At 37.4% G+C, this 23,520-nt stretch overlaps 1 protein-coding gene across 1 annotated transcript in view; it reads right to left on the bottom strand.

Moving 5' to 3' along the window:
* The window catches only part of CLYBL (citrate lyase beta like), a 248,978-nt gene that overhangs the window by 105,766 nt on the left and 119,692 nt on the right, over nt 1–23,520 (bottom strand). Inside the window, exon 2 of the mRNA XM_018576609.1 lies at nt 6,348–6,555. Within this exon, the coding sequence (XP_018432111.1) occupies nt 6,348–6,555 (208 nt within the window). The remainder of the gene's footprint in view (nt 1–6,347; nt 6,556–23,520) is intronic.

The raw sequence follows: 23,520 nt of genomic DNA, 5'->3' as shown, positions 1-23,520 counted from the left end.
AGTTTTTTTTTTATGTCTGACCACCACACATATCTTTCTAAGCACACAAAAGACTAATCATTCAAGTAACACCAACCTAAAAAGGAAACTGAAATATTATATTGGTAAAAAGGTAACTTGATCATTTAATGACCCTTCCAACTGTAAACTGTATCATGCACAGTCTTTCAGAGTATGTACCTTTGTTATCAATGCTCCTACAGATGATGGTGCTTTAACAAAAGCATAAAAATAGCTACAACCCACACTTTTTTTCAACTGACAAAACAAAAAGTGTTATGAATGTAAATTCATCACAATATAAATTATGTGTGGAACTATTTTTATGGAACACAGCTGAAGGTTTATCTTGTTTTTAACACTCAGATGCAATAAAATTATATTATACAAAGTGTTGGCATTAATTTAAGAAGAATAATGTATATAAAAAGAAGGGAGCATACACACATATGTAGAAATAAAATAAAATAAAAAGATCACTGTTCTGTTTATATCAGTAACAAAATCCAATATACAATATAGCGCTATAGGGTTTAAGGAGTATAAAACTGAACTCCAAGTAGATATAAAAGACACACATTAAGGCTGCTCTGTAATAATTAATACATCCCTAAATGCAGGCAGCGTAAATACCTGAATTTTAATTTGTGAACAGTTGTGTTCTGTGAATGGGAGAGCTGTTGAATGACAGATTCTCCTCCTCCATTCACAGAACCAGATGCACTGTGGGATCAAAGTAAGAGAAGTTCTCTGAATGGTGGAGCCAGCGGCGCAACTTTTCACAATAACCGTTGACCAACAGCTGTGAGGGAGCAGTGACAGGACAATTTGTGCAAGAAGCATCTTTGCAGGTAAGGGGATACACATCAATACGCATGTCTTATATGTTTGGTGCTGTATCCCACAATTTATTTTTCTAAACTTCAGCTTTAATTGAAAATAAGAAATAAAAAGGGCACTCAAATAGTATCTTTGCCCATCAACAATCACACCCATTTTTACTTAAAAGAGAACTATGGGGTGTTTTCCCCCATAGTTCTCTTAAGGGTAATGGGAGGACATATACTAGCGTCCCCCCATGACCCAAAGCTCAGTATATTCCAAGCTACAGCTCACGGTATACTGAGACCGCCGCAGCCGGGACGGATCCCGACAATGCTGTGGAGATCCACCCAGCTGCATGAATGACAGCTGGCTATCAAGAGCCAGCTATGTCCGCCCCCTCCCCCATCCATTCCTCCACTCAGCGCTGGAGGATCGGAGAGGGGAGGGGGGGATCCATGCAGGGAGCCGTGAATGAGAATCACGGCTCTCTGCAGGGAGATGATCGAGAAGTGAACGAGCGACGTTATGTATTCGCTCACTTCCTGATCTATTGAGCCGAAGTGTGACAATTTAATAGTTCTCCTTTAAGTTTCTTTCTTAAATCAAAAGTAAAGTTTAAAAAAAATTATGTACGCTTAATCATAGAGTGCAAGTATGCATGAAACGCATTAAAGATTTTGTCTGAGACACTTGCTGTATGCCAATTGATGAATAAAAGATTACGCACTGATCTTCAGTTAATACAGGCCGTGTTTCTTTATACTGTATGCACAGTGTATTTCGTGGCTAGTTGCAAGCCCTGCCAGTGGATCCAAGTGGACCAACCTGGAGCAGCACCTAATACATGTGCGCAGCAAACAGACCCGATATTGCAAGATGAAGTCACTCCCATGCACAGATGTTAAGTCATCGGGGGCCAATCAAGCAGGTTTAAACTCGAAACCCAGAAGACGACTGAGCTTAAGATGGAAGTGTCGGTGAGGGAGGAGATCAGAGATGGAGGGGATCACTTTGGCAGGTAACAGTTGTGCTCCTGCTTTGTCACCATGCCATAATGTGTTAATAAGCTGTGCATACTAATACTTTTGTATGGTATTGTTTTGTAATTGTACTGTCTGCCCATATGTTGTAAAGTACTGTGCAAACTGTTGGCGCTATATAAATCCTGAATTTAGTTTTTTGTGAAATTGCCTTTACTTCCACCTCAAAGTGTTTACAGATATGAATATATTATACATATATTTTTGAAGAAAACTATAACAAATGAGCAAGTGTGTATCTTCTAAGAGGTTTCATTGTATAACTAATAGCAGGGATGATATTTATTGTTCACCTTCTTTTGTTTCACTTGATGATGGCTGCTTGAGCCAGTCTCATTTGTTTCACTCTGTCCTCCATTTCCATAATTGTAATATAATATTATGTCCCCTGAGTTTAGGTTTGTCAGGTGGAAACACAGGGCCATTTCACTGTGCTGCCAACTATGAGTATTCATGTATTTTTGTAGATTGTGTCAATTACTGTCACTTTTGAAGGGCTAATAGAAAACAGTCATTATTAATACATTTGCAGTTAATCCATAAAAATGTGTAAGATGTAATGTCACTGCATCTATCAACATGGTAATAGGATTATGTTTTCAGTGATCTAAAAATCTTATTTGGCAGTAAGGAAAAAATACACATTTTTACCCAGAACTATAAACTCTAATTTAATCCCTGTTGGCTTTAACTAAACAGCCAAGAAACAAATTCCGTCTAGCTACACTTAACACCCTCTATAAATGTATAAATTTCACTTTGAAGTTGTAAAATGAAAATGTTGAACGGGATAAGTAGTGTCTCAGGAGTCCAATCATTTTCCATCTCAAAGGCATCACAAATGTTGTTTACATTTTAGGAAGATTAAGCAGAAAGTTTAAACAGATTAAGCCTTGTTTGCATTTATTAATCCTAATTTGAAGAGCTTATCATTGATGGCAAATGAAGGGGGCCAATTTCTAAAGTTTAGTATAGGGACACATTTCCTTCTGGTACAGCTATAATCATGTTTTTTTTCTACACTGATAAACTGTGCTGGTAGCAAAGATTTTGAATGCACAACAATTAGCAAAAATTGTGTGTTTATGGTCATCAAACCTTCACTCCAGGTTGTTTTAAGATCAACAAACGTGCTGACATTTTTTTAAACGGCCTTCAACAGATTTTTGTTGATAAGAAGTCTATGTATGTTGTACTGACAAAATATCTTAGTTTAACATTACTGACATATTATGAAGAACAAAATTAAACAAAACAATTTTTTTTTTATTTCTTCACCTCACTCCAGTCCCTAAGTTCACCACAACTCCAGGCTGAACTCCAGGAACATATAAGAAATATAAATAATTAATGTTACTAGGTATTCATTAGAAATCATTACATTTGTTTTTAAATGCAGTTAGTGTATGGTTATGATTTTAGCTTTGTATCAATCTCTTGTAACCCTTGTACAGTAGAACTTAGGCTGGGTAAAAGTGGGGCAGCATTAGGGACCAAACAGGTATGCTGCATGCACATGAATGGACAAGGAACCAACTAGGAGGAAAGGCCAAAAGAATAATACCTTTGGTCTCCAATGGCTCTTGTAATGTCCAATTACAGGTTATGGGCAAGGAGGTGACCCAGCTGCTTTGCTTTAACTGCAGAAGAGAAAAGTCAGGTCAGCGGGTTGGCTTTGCTACCTATTAGGGCAGTATAAATCTCAGGACTAGCTAGACAGAGATAAAAAAATAATGATTTGCAGGCAAAACAATTTCCATATATCTTGTTTGCCTAGAGCTTTAAGTCTATAAACATGTGCGGATCGCATGTATATTAACGGGCATCGCTGCCCGTTTTTAAATTCCGGCCATTTCCCCCTGGCGGCGCGCGCAAGGGGGCGTGTCTGAGCGGACGTCTAGAGACGCCCGCTCAGATCGAGAGAGCTCCTGGCCGGCCGTTTTTTTACTACGGCCGGCCCGGAGGTAGTTAAATTCATAAACTGTTTCATTCCTTTATGTCAATTGTAGTCATGCACAGTCTGTAAAGTTGTAAATAAATTGCAGGGTGCTTCCATCTAATTCAATTTGAAGAAAATATTGAACTTTTTAACAAGAAAGCCTGCTTCCTTTTTTGACTCTGTCACCTTACAAGAAATGCCAAATTGCTCTATATGAGCTAGACAGAGAAGGATGTCCCTGCTCTGACTCACTCAGCTGTGTGTGTATTGTAAAAAGACTATAAATAGCAGATTGTATCAATTACAATTAATTATGATTACTATCAATGCAGGCTATTCAAAACATGTTAGTAAAATAACTCATCAAAAATAGTGGAGAGCAGACTCAAGTGTACCTATTATTGGCTACAAGTGCTAAATTTCAAATGTTAATAGGATACACTTTGAAATGACCTAACTGAAAAAGTGGACTTGGGCAGATAAAAGTTGTCCACGAGACCCGGGAGGAAAATGGAGGGGTTCCAAAGTTCTACCAATAGCTGCAGAGGATTTAGGAATTGGGCTTAAAGGACATGCCTCAGCCACAGATACCTAAAAAAACATTGAGTTTGGAAGGTCATAATTAACGTTCAAAATCTAAAATGGGATAGGAGTGCCAGTGCCCATAACATGTTGTATAGTTTTGATGCTACAGCTGACCCACAATTGTGGATCTGGTATGGTTTGCAGCTGAGGCAAAGTAGGATTGTCCCCAAAGGGGTGTGAAGGACGAGAGACATTCTGGATATAGATATTTCTCCAAGCTGTTTGCCAGATTTTAGGAACTGTCATCATGAGGCCATGACATCGGGATAAGAGTGAAAGCCCCTGAATACCGAGTTCTGAAGCATGGCATATGACTTCAGCACCACAGCCTCTAATTCGACCGCAGAGTTATGAAAACCGCCAGTGCATGGTTATTATGACAGCAGCCAAAAAATAAAGCTGAAAGTTTGGGAGTGCGAACCCCCTTCTTCTAGTTGAAAACTGAAGGGTAGGGACCATCTTGGGGTGTGACCGGACCATATAAAAGGGAATGACATCCTAGAACTCTTGGTATAGAAAGTTTTGGGAATGTATATGGGACGATTCCTGGATATGTATGCAAACTTAGAGAGAAAAAGGATTTTTATTAAGTTGATCTGTCCAACAGGTTTCAAGGGAAGTGAAAGACAGCTTGAACATTTGTTTCTTAGTTGTTGTAGGATAGGGGAAAGGTTTCAATGGTATATTTGAAAGAAAAAAGAAGGCAAATAAGAAAAAAGTTAATTGTTAGGGTTTGCACACAATTTTAAAACCCTGGACTATTCCTGCCCTGAACCCTGGACTATTCAGCCTAAAGTATTTACAGACATGCTCGAATGTTTGGCAGAAATGGTGAAATTTTGGCATTGATAAATAATGACTGATCATGCCATTTAAGGATAGTGATCATATGAAGCCATTTATTATCACATAGTTGTTTTTTTCATTTTTAAATCATAACAGAAATCCCCCAAATAGCCCTGATCAAACGTTTACATACCCTGGAATGTTTAGCCTCTTTATGGACACACACAGATTAAAATAGCAATTAAAGGTTAATGTCCCACATCTGTGGCTTTTTAAATTGCAATTAGTGTCTGTGTATAAATACTTGATGAGTTTGTTAGCTCTCATGTGGATGCACTGAGCAGGCTAGATACTGAGCCATGGGGAGCAGAAGAGAACTGTCAAAAGACATGCGTAACAAGGTAATGGAACTTTATAAAGATGGAAAAGGACAGAAAAAGATATCCAAAGCCTTGAAAATGCCAATCAGGACTGTTCAATCACTTATAAAGAAGTGGAAAATTGGGGGATCTCTTGATACTAAGCCAAGGTCAGGTAGACCAAGAAAGATTGCAGCCACAACTGGCAGAATTGTTCTGGATACAAAGAAAAATCCACTGGTAACCCCAGAAGAACTGAAATGAACTGCATGGTCCAGTTGCCAGAAAGAAGCTTTTACTGCACCAATGCCCCAAAGAAGCCTGGTTACAATATGCCTGACAACACCTTGACATACCTCACAGACCAGAAAAAATCGTGCATGCAACATTTTTTTCCCCGGACTGCAATGGTGTGAACAGAGCCCAGAAATACCATATGAATACATTAAGGGTGCATATTCATGTGCGGACAAAAACTGTTCCAGTCTAGATCTGGTCCGGACATGGTGTAAACAATCCCTCAAACACAATAAACAATTACACAATAGTAAGAATTTTTAGTGTTTGTTTCTCAATTTTGATGTCTTAAACAAAAGATTTCCCATGCTGGACCTGCCATTGTAGACCCCGGAAGTGAATGCTGCCTCCTGGTGGCAAAAACTAAGGCTTGTTAATGACCATTTCAGACCATGTCTGTAAAACTGAAGCTTCAGTAAAGTGACTGAAATGTTTTATATTGAACATAGAAAAAACACGTTAGATTTGACGTTTACCAATTATTTATTTCCATTAAAATAAAATGTAACTACATACCTTTCTATTGATAGCTACGCCATCTTCACAGTCTAGAACTGCACAGTCTACATTGAGAGTAGCTATTTTTTGGATTTTTCTTTCATCATTTCCAGGTATATACAGTACAGCTCTTCGAGGCACGTACTTGTGAACTGCTCGAATGTGAGGGCACAGACATCTGTTTTTTTGTATTCTCAGGAATCCACTTGCAAACGCAGAACACTTTCTGTAAATAAACACATTGTGATTAATCGAAATCTCCATATAGAATTATAAAATAGTTTAAGAAGCCCTGCATTGTAATATAAAATATAAATATTAAAATGCCAATATTTTTGTAAAGAACATAGCCCTTGTTTGATATGTATGTGCTAAATCTAAAAGACCACATTGTCTTGGGCAACAGATTGAAATTGAGTGTGTTCTGTTGTAATAATTATGAATGATGTTAAATATGTTTATTTAGTAATACATTGTACATTTTTATTGGGTCAATTAAAAGAAAGAAAAAAAATACATTACTACTTGTCTTTTACAGTATAATTTGCAGTCTGTACACAAAGTGAAAGATCCTGTTACTCACTGGGCTTTGATTACTCAGGTTGTTGGTTGGCTCCCTTAAACTTTCAACTGGGATAAATCTCCCAAGTTTAGAAACTTAGCATGATACACATGTGCAACTATCTCTCCTCAAAGGAGCTATCAATTAAAGATTTAAGAAACAAAATATTTTTTGTAATAATTTATTGTAATGTTTATGTTAATTTAATTAAATTTGCTACTGATTTATTTTAAAGTTAAGAAATATGTAATTACAATGATATAAAAATGAATGCTGGTATCAAAAAATCGAATTTTAATGAAGCAATATTAATTGTATTTTAACGATTTAGTATTCAGCTCATTTTAATTAACAATTACATCATGTTTGCAGTGCTTTCTTTGTGACTGTAGATATCTAAAACCTTATGATAAAAAAATGCTCCCAGAAATTGCTCACCAAGAATCAAACAGCAAGTTTTTGAAGAAAGTGTCAAAATAAAAATTGTCGTTAGCATGTGCAAATCATGCTAAGGTGTAGAGGAACATGTAAAATTTGAAAAGCCTGTCAACACGGAAATCAATGGAAGGGCATTCAGATCAATTAATTTTAAGAGGATTTTAAAACATGTTTCATTGTTTGAAAGTCTACTAACTCATACCATTCTGATTATATCTGGTAAATACATGCATTGTTTAATATCGTTAAGAAAAGGATTTAGCTCAGGGTTATTTGGAAAATGCTATTTTGAAGCTCACAGATTATCGGTGGTTATCGGTGCTCTTAACTCAGTGCTGGTATATTTTGGCACTGACCCTCGAGGAATCAGTGTAACTGATTCTGGCACAGCACAAGGTAAAAATGCAGAAGAAGGGCTAATTTATAGTAGGAGGTACAAATTTTTGGGAGGGTTATGTTAGATCAGCATTAAGGACAGGAATTAAAGTTAACGGGAGGACGCTAGTTTGTGTGCTCCCGTTACCCTAAGGAGAACTATGGGGAAAAACACTGACCCCATAGTTCTCCTTTAAGCTTTAGGGTTACACAAGGCTGCATGTGTTTTTTTTTTTATTACAGTAGTTGATTTTCTACCAGTGAATGCTGAGTAAAAGACAGTCACTGTTTTAAAAATATGCCCCTAAGTGTTCGAATGTATTTTTGTGAGGTTTTAATTTGTTTTCTGTGACCTGTTGGGGAGATTTCGCCATACATTGTGTCCCTGAACTTCAACAAGATAACACTTAAACTCTTCTCTTAGACAGTTGCCACAGGGAACAGGTATTGGAAGATTTCTCCATACTTTCTGTTCTGGTTACAGCATAAGGTTTTGGACTTTCCATCACAAAATGTCCCAGTGGCAATAGTCAAATAAAGAGTGCCAAGTGGGAACACAGACGGGGGTTCTATCCACTTTGCACTCTATCCAAAACTAAGGTCAAAGATATTTAAATGACAAAAAAGGCAGCTTTATTATATATTACAAGTTAAATGCACTAAAACAGCAGCTTACATATTTTGTTCTCAATCTTACTGCTTACAGTAAAGACACACCCTTGTTTAATTATAATGTATCCATCCCATCCAACCAGCCCTATACAAATAGAAACCCAAGTGAGGAAACATTTCCATACCAACAAACTAACTCAAAAAGATTCCAGAGAACATCTACAAATAAAACGAGCATCATATTGATAAAATCCACACACAAAATACAGCGAACACATACTGTATAATAATATGTAAACTACATCACAATCGTGTCTTCAATTATAAATCAAACAACAACTTAAAAAGAAGAGAGGAAGAGAATGGATATTGGAAAACAAACTGCTACACCATCTATCTTCTGTTCCCTTTACTGTGCTATTCTGGAGTTCTGGCACTGCAAGTGTTGCACACATGATTTTTCTGCGGTTGGGCCTTAACTGAAAAATGTGTTGCACTGCAACACAGTGCTTCTGGTGTATTCTGATGATCAGTCACTGTGAAAGTCCACACAAAATGTTTTTGCAGCTGGTTCTCACCTGCAAAATTTTAACAGGGTCATTCACTGAAGGGTGAAGAGTTTGGAGAAGGTGGGAGAAGTGAACAATGCAGGCCAATACAGCTGATTTGAAAACATTCTCGAATCCCGCTCACTTTCCAGCTATGTTGTCCTAGATTGTTCACTTCTCCTGCCTTCTCCAAACTCTTCACCCTTTTGCGAATAGCCCTGTAAGTGTTTGATGGTAAGTCATACTCTGTGATGGGAATTTGATGTAAGTTGATGTATGAAGGCAGAAGTCTTCACTATAAAATAGATAATTTATAGTTATTTAGTAGAAGATGTCATTGTTTCCTGATCAACAGTAAATACTTGACAGTGGCTTGAACACTTCTCTACTCCTCTACTCTATCTAAAACAAAAAATATTTTGCTTAAGATATTTTTTAAAGAGATGCCATCAGCATGGGGTTACGTTCTATGATAAAGCATACCTACAATAGAAGATGCACTATACTATTTTCCAGTGGCCTGTTTGTTGATATACCACTTCCCTGCTTCTCCCCAGCCACTGCAAAATTTCTATACTTGTGGGTGTGTGGAAAACCTGCTCGCCCTCTGCACACTGTGCGCGGTTTTTCCTGATAGCTCATATGCCGCAGGATGTATAAGTTGACTGGAGGAAGCACTGCATATGGAAGGGAGACCAGGTATTCAACTAATCTAGCCAAATATTTGCAGTGGCCATGGAGAAGTGACATATTAATAAAAGGCAAGCAAAACAAACGACAAACGCACTCAACAATTTGTTACCAGTTATACAGTAAGGTGCACACGAAATGGGCTTTGAACAGTAAAACAGCAGAAAGGCATCATGGCACACTCACAAAACCAGCATGTAAAACAACATGTCTCACCACTAAGGATAATGACAGAGGTTTGGATACACGTCTTCAGCCGAGGATGTGTAAGCCGCACTGCCGCGCCAAGGCACCTCACTATGAGAGTCTCCATCTTGGAGCACATGGGGGCGTCCTCCTGACAAACCTGCACCCAATTTGATATCTTCTGCCCCCGTGTGCTCCAAGATGGAGACTCTCATAGTGAGGTGCCTTGGCGCGGCAGTGCGGCTTACACATCCTCGGCTGAAGACGTGTATCCAAACCTCTGTCATTATCCTTAGTGGTGAGACATGTTGTTTTACATGCTGGTTTTGTGAGTGTGCCATGATGCCTTTCTGCTGTTTTTTTAGTGTTATATTAATAAAAGGGCCACTGGAAAGGTAATCATAATTACTATTGCAGGTATGCGTTACCATACAAAGTGATTCTGTGCTGACAGGGTCACTTTAAAGCCCAACTCCAGGCAAAGAAAAAAAAAAATTATCTCCCACATCTAATATTTGATTTTTAAATTTAAAAAAGCCATACAATTTATCTGAATTCACTATCAACAGATCGCCAGGGCATCTCTTTCTGTAGACACTGGTAATCTGTTGTCTAAAGCTGCCTTCTGTTCTCTTCACTGGCCTAACCAACTGGCCTTGGGTTCACCATGTGAAGTCACCTCTGAATGCTGCAGGATCCTGTGATGGGCCCTTTATGACAGCCAAAGTGCCTGTAGAACAGACACACACGACGGAAAAGACAATGAAAGGCTTGGGACTTGGAGTGTCACGTAATTGGGGCATTAAGATAGATTTTTGTTGTTAAATAAAAAATGTAGATTAGGTACAGGGATTTTTTAAAATTTATATTAAATTAAAAAACTAGCAGTACAATGGAAAAAAAATTCACAGAAAAACAGTTTAAGCTAGGCACAGAGACCTATTCCGCAGTAAAGAGCAGCAGTCTGTAACAGCATATTGTTTAGCTTTTGAATTCTTTCCAGATTTGGAAATGTACAGTACAGTTACATATTGTAAAAGAGTAAGAACTGTTCTGAGCAGGTACACAGATAAATCTGTAGGTGATGCCATCATCTATTGATCTCAACGACCTGCAGCACAAGAGCTTTAAAAATAGAAAACAAATGCAGCCACCACATCTAAGGGCTGGTAAGCTGCAATTCATTCAATTTTTGTTCCTGGGTTTAGATATACTTTTAAGATCTCATTTATACAAATAATTTAACCAGGGCATGATGATGGCTGTTCAGAAAAGGTGGAGATCACAACCATTTGCTACAAAAGTTTTGGGTTATGGCAGTGCTTAAAAAAGTTAATTGGAATTATATATTTCTGAATTCAAGATTATTGGGTAAATGGGGAAGTGGAATTCTTAAAAGCTTATTAACTTCATAGTGAAAAACAAAACAAAGTGTGCAAATGCATTTCAACTCTACTGGGTCTTGCACACACTAACAGGTTTTGATCACACCTACTTCTACCCTTATCATGACTGGTTATGAAAATCCATATTAGATGACCAATTCTTCCCCCAACATTAGTCATTACAGGAAATGTCTCTAGAGGTTGAATAGTGCAGGTAGACAATTAGCTTTATGGTGTTTATAGTACTTTATGGCTCTCTTAGCAATAGTACAGTGATGATTATGTTGGCATGTGTTCTTTGATTCCCATTATTTGTATGGAAGACTAGTTTATAATCTGACTAGAGATAGGAACCAATTAGTCTTCCAATTTAGACAGTCTACTTTTAACACCAGTCATCTTAAGGTCCTTAGGCTTATTTCAGTTCAAGAATAGCCTTATCTATCCCAGATGTTTTTCAGTCTTTCTTCTAGCAGGATTATAGCCTGACCTTTTTTTTTAGCATTTCACTTTCTATGAAACTAGCTTGCCTTACAAACTTTGCTGGACTCTCTTAATGCATTTGAAAGTTTCTATAACAGGCCACGTTACTCCTTCAAGCTATACATATTAAGGTCTTTAAATCTTTTGTGATAAGGTATATCCTGGGGCATTTTAAAGGTTAAGCTGAAGAAGCCTGGGATCTCCACACCATAACTAAAGGGATAAATACATAAAGTCCACAAAAAAAGAGTTTTATAGCTTGTCATGGCCCCAGGTAAAAAGAAGGTACCTCACATGGATACTGACAAACAAAACAGATTTTTTATTGTAGAACCTCATGTAGATTAATTGTTTTAGTAATGCATTTACACAGACACATGTACACAACCCAGATTTAACAGTCTTAAATATGGATGGAGTCAAATGAAACTGACGGGGTTTGTAAAATAATTTTGTTTCATTGTCCAATATTATTGAAAAAAATAAATCTAAAAGTGTAAGGAAGAATCTGACTAGTTCTCACAGACAATACAGACACTCTTGTTTTTGACAATTTTCAAGAATTAGGCCATTTCAATTTTATCTTCCTGAAAATATCCAAAAAATAACCAGATAGCAGTGGACATTGTGGCTTTAAACAAAATGAAACACTTGAGTAAAATGGATAAGAATGATATCCCAGTTACAGCAATAACCAGGCCTTACAGCATCCTGTATTTCCATAGGATCTGGGCACCACTAGCTAACTTTATTTCTAACTGTACCTGCAACACCATTTAAAGTGACTCTAAACTCAGGAGTTAAACCTTAAAAATGCATTCAACTCAAATATGAACAAAAATGTATCTGATTAGTTTATCACTCAGCTGAAGATCCTCAATGCATCTTTGAATTTGTGCTTCAACATTAGTCATTACAGGAAATGTCTCTAGAGGTTGAATAGTGCAGGTAGACAATTAGCTTTATGGTGTTTATAGTACTTTATGGCTCTCTTAGCAATAGTACAGTGATGATTATGTTGGCATGTGTTCTTTGATTCCCATATTTTGTATGGAAGACTAGTTTATAATCTGACTGGAGATAGGAACCAATTAGTCTTCCAATTTAGACAATCTACTTTTAACACCAGACATCTTAAGGTCCTTAGGCTTAGTCTGCCGGCAAGGGGGCTTATTTTCATCGGGGTACCCCTTTAATTAAGGGGGCACCCAGATGCTGCCCCCCTTGTGAAAGACTAAGGGGTACTAAAGGATTCCCTACAAGGCCACGCCTCAGGGCGGTAGCGGCATGGAGTCCCCCGACGCCCGAAACATAAAGTTCCGGGGGCCGGGCTGTAAGTTGCCTTCTACATTTAGTCCTGCTTTGGGAAGGCAGGACTAAATGTAGTGTGGGGAATCCGCTCGCTCATTAACACGTGATTGCGGCGATGTGCTAGAACTCCTGTTTTGGAGGTGACAGGGTCAATAAAGACAACATGTCACCTCCAATTGCTATCACACAGGGGATTGTTTTCTCCTGTGTAATAGCAATAAAGTTAAGTGAAAAAAATTGATAAAAAATAATATTAAGAAAATAATTATAAAAAATAAACAATAATAAGATAGAGCATTTTAAAAAATAAAAACAGTAAACAAAAAGCAAAAAATGTAAAAAATAAATAAAAATTTAAAAAGTGATAAAAAGTAAGAAAAAAAAAGAAACAAAAAAATTAGAACTAACCCTGCCACCCCTGCCATCCAGTTGCCATTCTCCGTTGATTTGAGGGGGGGGTTCGGTTGGCTGGGACGGGGCGCCTTGCGGAACCTGGCCTTGGGGCGGCAGGGAGAGCAAATCAGGCCCTGGGTACTTGTACCCCTACCGATTCACGGATTAAATCAAATAGTTAATAAAAGTCCAGACTTTTGATAAAAACCAAAGAGACAATTTCTGACTATTCCTTTAATTTAAAAAAAAAATGGCTCCATCGATGTAATCCAGCGTCAATCACGATCCACGACACCCGCCGCAATAAAAAAAGTCCAGCCGCATGATGACCATCCGAACCCCACGAAAACTCGCCACAAAATGACATTCAGCACGAAGCTAAACAGATGGGCATCACAGCTCGCTCCGCCCATTTCACATTCTCAGCTGTCAAATACTACATAGCATTCGGGTATTCGGGTCTGTGAGCCGAGGTGTCATAATACTTTTCATATGACATCTCACAGACCCGAAAGGCATTCGGGAGTTTCCGAATGCGATGTAGTATTTGACTGCTGAGAATGTCAAATGGGTGGAGCGAGCCGTGATGTCAGTTTTCGTCGGGTTCGGACGGTCATCATGCAGTGGGACTTTTTTATTGCGGCAGGTCGGCGTGCGTCGTGATTGGCGCTGGATTACATCGATGGAGCCATTTTTTTCCCCATTAATTAAAGGAATAGTAAAAAATTGGCTTTTTGGTTTTTTTTTCAATTAAATGATTTTATCAAAAATCTAGGCTTTTAAATAGCTATTTGATTTAACCCTTTAGTAAATGGGTACGCCCCGAGGCGTGGCCTTGTGGGGAATCCGGGCCTACAAGTACTTCTTACTCATTCACAAGGGGGGCGGCATCTGGGCCCCCCTTAATTAAAGGGGTACCCCAATTCAAATAAGCCCCCTTGCCCGCAGAACCCCACAACCACCGGGTCAGGGTTGTGGGGAAGAGGCCCTTGTCCCCATCGGCATAGGGGCACCCTCCCAATGCCGAGGGCACGTGGCCTGGTAAGGCGCAGGGAGGGGGGCGCTCGATTGTCCCCCACCTTTCCTGCCCTGCCGGGCCAGTGCTCGGATCAAGGGTCTGGTAGGAATGTTAGGGGGGACCCCACGTTTCACCCCCCCCCCCATTTTGGGGGGCAGGGGTTCCCCCTTATAATTCCTACCAGACCTAAAGGGCCTGGTAGGGATTTTGGGGGAACCCCACGCACTTTTTTTGTTTCAACTTGGGGGGTCCCTCCCAACATTCCTACCAGACCTAAAGGGTCTGGTTATGAATTGGAGGGGAACCTCACGCTTTTTTTTTTTCCTCTTCTGCAGACTAAAAAAAAAATGTGTCAAGACAACCGCTAACTAATTTTGTCCAAATCCGAAACCCAAAACGTATTGAATTTTGGACCCGTATCCCGAAAAAACTAAATAACACAAAATCCAAATTGAAACAATTTTTTTGCCAGTGCACGTCTATAAAATATATATTTTAAAAAGGTTTTATTTTATAAATAAATAACATATATATACACAAATCATAACATACTACTTTAACATATACATTAAAGCAACACTAAATTAATTTATGTGCTGTACTGGTTACTGGTGACAGCAACAAGGCGTAAACACAACAAAGCATATTTATCTTGTATGAAACCACCATTCCATGGTGTTTTGTACCCAGATCAGTAAAGACACTGAAAAGGCTGCCAGCTAGCAAAGCTTATTTAAGCTCTGTGCTGTTTATGCATAAAAGTAGACAATTGCACATCAAATATTAGCTTCTTAAAGATTTAGTATTGTAAATAAATGGGCAATATGGGCAGCTTAAAGCTGTAGGGCCTCTAACACATTACAGCTTGACATACAAAACACTTCAGAAGCCTAGCATCTTCTAGACAAACAGATATGTAATAAAGAAAAAATATGGCGCTAAATGTTGGTAAGTGAAGCCATCTATTAAAACATACATCGTTTCATATACCTATCTGAAAAAATGTCTCTAAAACAATTACAAAAATAGTAAGCAGAGGTTCCATTCAAATTATTTCAGACAGTAATTGTTTTCGTAAATAATTCCTACAAATTTTTTTATTGTTTTACTTTGTTAGAATCCCTTTTGGTGCCAGGGTATGCAGGAACTGCCATATGTTTTCTGAAAATAGCAGCATTTATTAAATCAGACTGCTCATTACATATTAAAATAACATTCTTCTACTTTTATATATGGCTGCACAAGGCAAAGATTTTTGTGTTTTCAACTTTAAATAAAAGGTATGTTAAATAAAATGGGAGCACAATTTGTTCAGTGGATTAACAAGTTTTTTTTAAGCAGGGAGAAAAGCTGAGGCACATAGACACATTATGTATGGAGTTATTACTTCTAATTAAGTCCTAAAGATTTCTAATTTCTAGATACTGTTATCTTTCAGCACATTTGTTATCGTAATCTACTAATACTGTAATTGAATCGGTATATACATTTCTTCCATTATTGGAAATAATTTATCTTCCTCATCCTTGTTTTCCAGTTGCTCCTAATGAGAAAATATACTAGCAAATAAGGGAGTCAACAGGAAACTGAATATTCAAGAGTTTGCACATTTGATAGATGTAACCAGAAATAAAGTTGACTAATAGCCAACTTCTCAGCCTTGCAAAAATGTATTTCGCTGTAAACCCATTAAAATACCCAATAGTACACTTATGTTAAACCACTGAAACATGATAAATTTGGAGTCAAGCAGAGTACACGGTAAGGGACATATTACTTGTCAGCATTTGCACATGATATCTCGCTAAGCTGAGGTTGAGTCCAAATGCTACAGAATAAATCAATGTCCTGATGTACTGAAAGATGCTGTTCAATGGCACTCAGCACAGCTAAAATATATATTGCTAAACCTATACTGTTCTTCATACAGAGATTGCCAGGCATAAATGAGAAGCTGGAAATTTATTTGGTAATTTTACCAAACGCAATTTTAAAAATGATGCAACTCCAAAATCTCCCAGATGTATGCCCTGTTCATTTCAAAGAACAACAACCCTGCGGCTCAGATGCAACTCCAACTATAACTCGGGATGTAACAGTATGATGTGGCAACCAAAGCTAGCCAAGTACATTTTGTAAAACAAAAAAATACAAGAATATGAGAATGAAAATTAGCTAGGGAAAAAATACTATTATTGCTATCGTATTTCATTAAAAAATAATCAGTTAAAATGCTGCAGTTCTGCAGTGATTGCTTGACGAATATTCTAAAATAATTAGGATTGCCCTTATTATAGAGAATTCATTAAATGGTGTGTTTTGCTGACAAATTACAATACATTTTTATTGCTGATAGGAGTGGGAGCAGTAAGTAAAATACACCCTCTGAATAATCATTAAAAAAGTAATGTAATAAAGGTGTAATAGTAAATGCTAAACATTGTATAAAGTGCATTAACACATAATTATTTTAAAATACACTATTACGATATAGCTAAAGTAAAAAGATTATTATAATGAATGCACTAATATAGTACAAACATTCTATTTCCCTTCTTCCTACACTTTTCAAAAACAGGTATTTATTTCCCTTTTCTTACACTTTTAAAAAACAGTATTGGGTTTGCACCAATACTATCACAGCAAAGTACATCAGATGTAACCATTTTGGTCCCAGGCATCCTATTTTCTGTTTATCTTTCCTAGGCTGCTGGAAATGTAAAACTACTGGGAATAGTCATACTGTTAAATGTTGGCAATGAGATCTGAATCCCAGAGAAAACATTTACTAAAGTGTATGTATAGAGCAAACTTATTTTTTGCTTTGGGTAGAGTAGGGACGAGTAGGTTTCACAGTGGCAACAATTACCCGTAAAAATATAGAGATAAATCTCCCCAGTGGAGACACAACAATAAAAACTGAGATTTTTTTCCTTGCCTACTACAAAACAATCTGGCTTTACAAACACTTTAGGGCCCCATTCACACTGTTGCATAGAAATGTGAGCATATGATCAATCAAACTAAACAAGTATAATGTTCTCTGCAAAAATCTATTACAGAAACTCAAGTTTCTAATTCTGTCTGTGTCAACACTGGGGAAATTTCTACTCACTTTCTGACACCTGCCTTCCAGGAAAGAAAGTGGAGGGAACCCTCCCCAAAGAGACTGAAGAATAAAATCCCAACAGAGAGTCAAACCCTTCTCTGCTGTACTGTCAAAAATTGGTTTTATTGTGATTTGTGGCCCCCAACACTGCTTTGACACTGTTTACCAGGACAGAAAGAGAAGGTAAATCTTCCCAAAAGGTACAGATACAGCAACAAAACTTGACACATAATCTAACAAATCCCCTCTCTATCCAAAAGTAGGAGCTGTACATTGCAGTAACACATGCGTTGCAACTTATGGTAATGCACACAATTTATTGTGCATTACTGCAGCACACAATTGTGAATGTGCCCAAAAATAAACCTAGGCTACAAAGGGTGTGCAGTGTGTTTAGTAAAGCTGGGTATACACAATTGTAAACATTTTTTTTTGTTCAACCAGGGGGCTGAACAAAAAAAACCACATTCCTTCATCTAAGCTAAACAGTGTGGATGGATGAATTTCCCGCTGTGTCCTTTGTATTCTGACAGAAGCAGGGGTGCCACTGCCAGAATACCCGAACAGTGACGGCAGCTTATTGGCTACTGTCACTTTTCACCTAAAGATTTTCCATCCAAAGCCTTCGGATGCAGACTAGAAGGGTGGAGATAGGGCCACCCACTGTGCAAATTTCAGCCAGCTCATCAAGAACTACCTAAAAGTCGCACAGTGCATAGCCGACTTAAGTTTGCAAACTCAAAGATCTATATGGCACAACTGCTGCCTAGCAAAAAATTCAGGAAGTTGAGCCTGAAAATATAGACATAAATAAGAGGCTATAAATAAATATTACATATAATATGAAAAACAATGTTTTCAAAATGAGCTACAATATTTACATCAACCTGTTTTTTTTAAAATGTATATCTAAAAGACACTGAAATAAACATACATTCTCTTTAAGCAGCAGTTATACTCTACCATATACTGTAATATTTGGTATGTGTTGGAATTTGAACCCCAATAGCTGATCTCCATAATACCAGTTCATATCAAACAGCACCACTAGCTTTCTATGGCCGACTCATGGTAGTGCCTTATGACACAGGCACTTAAGAATAGGAAGAAATGCACAGAGCTGCTTCTTGGAAGTTTGTAGTGAATAATATTGTTGGCAATAAAATAATCTACAGAGAGGAAAAAACGTATAGCTACAACGAGTTATCATCAGTATTAAGCAGCTTATGTTTAAATCTACATTTCAAGCAATATCGTTTGACACTTCTCAGAATGCGTGACCCAGAAGGCTGTTTTGTTCTGAGTAATACTTTATGAGCAGTAATAATAACTTTGATACGAGAGCCGAGCTGCTATGTTTGATAAGATGCAATATGACTGGCATATGCTTATAATTGTGTGTAGCAATCAATCAGCAGACACATAAATACATCTTCTGTATTGTATATAAGACAAGGCAAGGAATAAGAGCAAAGAAAAGCACAGCTAGGGAGCAGCATCCAAAATTACAAAACACCAGGATTTACACAATAATGGTGCCTAATTAAGAAAAGAATATATAAGTTGTTTGTTATAAACAACAGCAGGTCTTGTGCACACACCAACAGCTCACAATAGAGCCTAAACACAACATTTGCCTAATAAAAATCCACCTTCTAATGTGCTGAACTGCTACAGCTGCAGTTGATGCATTTTATCACACATGCTAATAACCACAGTTATGGTCCTAATTTTAACAATTAACATTAATAAATGGCCAAAATGCTTTGGATCATCTATGTCTAATTGCAGTCAAGAGCAGTTCTCATCTGAATGTACATTTCAATTTCCCCTCTAAGGGTAATGTTTGTTAATTGTATTTCTTTATATAGCAAGTAAAAAAGGCAGCTTGTTCAAAAAAAGGAGAGACTGAGTGTTCTCTTCTTTCCCTTTGTTCAGACAAGAAGCTAAAGTCACTTCAAGAGCACTTAATCCCATCATCTGCGGTTACAACAGCCTTACAGCATCAATCAAAAGGAATCTGAAGTAAGATGATGCAGCTATATTGTGTAATTAAAAGCAATTCAGGTAGTTATTGCTTGGGGCACTTTGCAGGTCCGAGTAGTTAAAATGGCACTGCAGGGTTCCTGAATACTGCAGTGTTTTAAAGTTGGTCAGCAACAACATCTCAAAGAGTAAGGGGAGGAATATGCAAAAATCCTTCTTTCCAAGTGCTCATTGTGTAGTGAAAGAAAAGAGGAGGATCAGCTGATGAATTCATGACAAAAACCTACAACACCCTTATTGATGAGCAAAAGGAAAAAAAAGAAAAGACAAGTGCTGAGGAAATGTACTATAAAGACAGATGTGAACCACTCATCTCAATTATGTTTCTCGTCTTTGTGTTCGGCAGTAATTAATGCAAAATATTTGTAAACATAGGTATGTTCTTTGTCATCTTTGAGTATATTATTGGGATATACATTTACATAGCTTAAAAATACATACAGTATGTGACCTTCCCGTTACACTGAAAGAAAGTATTCCCATCAAATAACATTGTTTTTGAAAGCAAGAATGTAATTTGCTTATACAAGAAACAGGTTATCGTTAATGGAAGCACTGTAGCATCCTATACTTACCTACACTTGCTTCGTATTAGACTAACTGCAAATTCCAACAAACGTAGAGTTGCCTTGTCGCACTCCTTACCGTAAAACCCCAGATCAAATGAGGAGGGGTGCTCGCAATGACTGCGGATGGCGCCGCCAGGTAATATAGGCGAATGGATGTCACCAGCACACCAAGAATGTTGTAGTGTTTGCTTATTGAAATGTCATGTCATCAGAACTAGCGCTTTCGGGCCACGCAGGGTCCCCTTCATCAGGCTCAGCAAAGGCTTTGCTAACTGCAAATTCCTGCGCATGTTTGGACTTTTTGTTTTAACCCCTTCATGACTGAGCTAGTTTTCAGTTTCTGTTCATATATGACTGACACACTTTTTACATGTTTGCTGTGTGATTCTTCCACAGCAGTAATATGCTTTCTTATTAAATGTACCCACACATTATATATTGTTTTTTAGAGGACAGATAGGGCTATATAATTATATCAAACATGTGTACTTAACGCCTCACTTAGTTTGAATACAATTTAAAAAAATGAGGGGAAAAACTAGAAGAAAATGTTTTTTCACAAGTTTTGATTATTATTATTTTTTTTAGAAATGTTTTATAATAATTATAGTATAAAAAATATTTTGATATATAATTTTTATTTTCCTAATTTTGTTTTACACTTTATTTTTATTTTTTTACACTTCTGTAAAAAAAAACACCTTTTTATTGTCAGTTTATATCAAGCAGTCACTATGACTGCTTGATAAATTAACTTTTTTAAGTTTTGGTTATTATTAGGCTGCTCCAAACTTAGGAACAGCTAATAATAACCTTAGAGACTGAGACAACAGGGGTGATTTACTAACCTAAACACACGCACGCACCAGGTGAGTGTGATTTTCACACAGCAAAACGTATTTATCAACCAAAAAGTCTCTAAAAGCATATTTCCAGTAATGCCATATATGGAAAAAAATCATGCACATGATGCATATATAATGTTGCTTCACAGTTTAGACAAAAATGGTTAGCTCATGCATTTACATTCCTTCATTCATCAATGCAAGCAACACAACATAGAGCTAATTTACACAACATCACCTTGCAATTCAATGCTTGGCTTTGCACAACACACCTGCTGGGTGTGTACACACTACAAAGGTGTTTAGATTCCACCCATAGATAATGCTGGGAGGGAACACACTACAGAGGTGTATACATGTTCGTGGTGTGTTTATAAGGTTAGTAAATCAACCCCAACATGTCAGATTCAGATCTCACTAAAGGTCTTTGATTGTGCCTAGATGATCAGAAGTGATACATTTATACATTTCAGGCACAGAGATACATTGTATCTCTTGTATCTCTTTGCTTGAAATGTATCATAAAATCATAAATATAGCTGTCAAAACGAATAGCAGAGAGGTGACTCACTCTGCTACCTCTCTGCTATTTTCAGCTTTCAAATACGGGATTGCTATTTAGCACTCCCGTATTTGCATGTAACGGCTTCATTCTTTCATTAATGAAAAAAGAAGCTTTTATAAAAGCTTAACTATTTCATTAATGACTGGTAACCGCTGAGAAGCAGCGGTTACCGGCATTACAGAGCCTTAAATAACTTGTCACGTACAGTGTACGTGGCCAGTCATATAGGCACTTTGTCTCCTGTCACGAAGGGGTTAAAGGCCAGGTCTTCACACAACAGTGCTCAGACCTGGCCCCTGTATGCTCAAGCAACACGTTTTGTATTGTGGGAAATTGAAGGGGGGGAGGGGGGGAGTATCACATTTCCCCTGATACTAAGCAGTACTGAGTATTTCATAGGGCTCAGGCAGCAGACTGGGTTGACACAAGTGTGAACAGGTTCTAAATATTAACTTTAGAAAATTTTAATCTAACATGCAGCAGATGAGGGATTTTGTGGCCTAGCCATTCAACTTTGACCAACTGGGGAAATTTCCACTGACATGTCCAAAAAATGATGGTCTGCTCATGGAAAATGGGAACATGAGGTAACTGTGAAAAAAAACATGCTATTTTGCTGTATGGTGATCTATAAAATGATTACATGATTCATATTTATGACATTAGCAATTTTAAAAATGGTTGGAAGATCAGTGACATGCTAGCTACCAGTTTCTAGGTTTAGGGTTAGGGTTCTAGGTTCAGTATACAGCTGATACCCACAGTATGTTAAACTAATAAATGTCCAAACAACTTCAATATTGATTTAATTTAAGGAAGTGGAAAACAATTACATACTTTAAATAAATAAAAATAAAAGCAGCCTGCAGTAACACGAAAAAAGTGCTTTTCACCACTCCAGAGTTTAGAAATGTTTTTGTGTGGACCAGTGGAAAATACACTGTTGTAGCTGCTCAACACCACATGAAATGTATTTAACAATAGGCGGTTAAGTGACAAACAATTGGAATTAAATTTTAGGAAAGCAGGTACTATCAATGTTGAAAGTGCTGTTTTACTTTAATTGCCTGAATTGATTAAAACTTCAGCAAAAATGTTATATTACTTTTGCAACCATAGATAGTATATGTTAGGATTATTTCTGACCACAATACTACTTTGACAGTCTCAACAGATTGAGGAACAGGAAATTTGGATTTCTCCATTGCTCATAGAAAGGCAGCAGATTTAAGAGGAAATCTAAACTTCTAATCTAAATGTAAACATTGACTTTAAGCCCTCTCTCTAAGATTACCTATTTACACCTAGGAACATCAAAAACTAGGGAAAATTGGACTTTTAAGGCGTCTCTAGGCATGAAAAAAACAGGCTTATTTTAATAACAAACCAATCACATCTTTATTAAAAATTGTTAATTGGTAACATCAATATAAAACATATAAACAATCCCACTGGCACTAAAATATATATCAGCAGCAGCTCCCTCGATACAGTATTGTCTTACAATGACTAGGTATTAAGCCACCGTGGACCCCACGTACACATTCTATTCATAAACAGTACAATAAGAGATTTTCCAAACATCAATTTCCTCATAAACAATAACTCGTCACATAATATCATTGCATTTAGCATCCTAAATCTTGCATCAATGTGCCGTGGGTCTAGCCTTCTACGTGTTTCACCAAAGCTTCCTCAGGAAGATAAGAGGCAGCCTGTAATATTTACATAGCGAGGTTATAGTTACATTTTGCCATCTTGGATAGTTTACAGATACATACAGTTAAACACATACACCACAAAATAATTAAGAGAGTTAAATACCCTTATCTGGGAACTTATCGGTGAATAAGTCCACATAATCGGGGGACAATACTCATCACCCAGGAGACATAAGGAGTAGGGAGCGTACAGAGGTACCAGGACAGAGAAGGCTAGATCACCTTCCATGGGATTGTAAATTATAATGTAATTTTAACAAAACATAGCCATTAATAAATTAATATAACCATGCACATGGGAAACTACAAAAACAATCAGATACTCCTCCACATTC

The sequence above is a fragment of the Nanorana parkeri genome, unplaced genomic scaffold (genome assembly GCF_000935625.1).
Source record: "Nanorana parkeri isolate BGI_ZX_2015 unplaced genomic scaffold, ASM93562v1 scaffold71, whole genome shotgun sequence".
Classification (NCBI taxonomy): domain Eukaryota; kingdom Metazoa; phylum Chordata; class Amphibia; order Anura; family Dicroglossidae; genus Nanorana; species Nanorana parkeri.
This window is presented reverse-complemented; position numbering and strand designations above follow the sequence as displayed.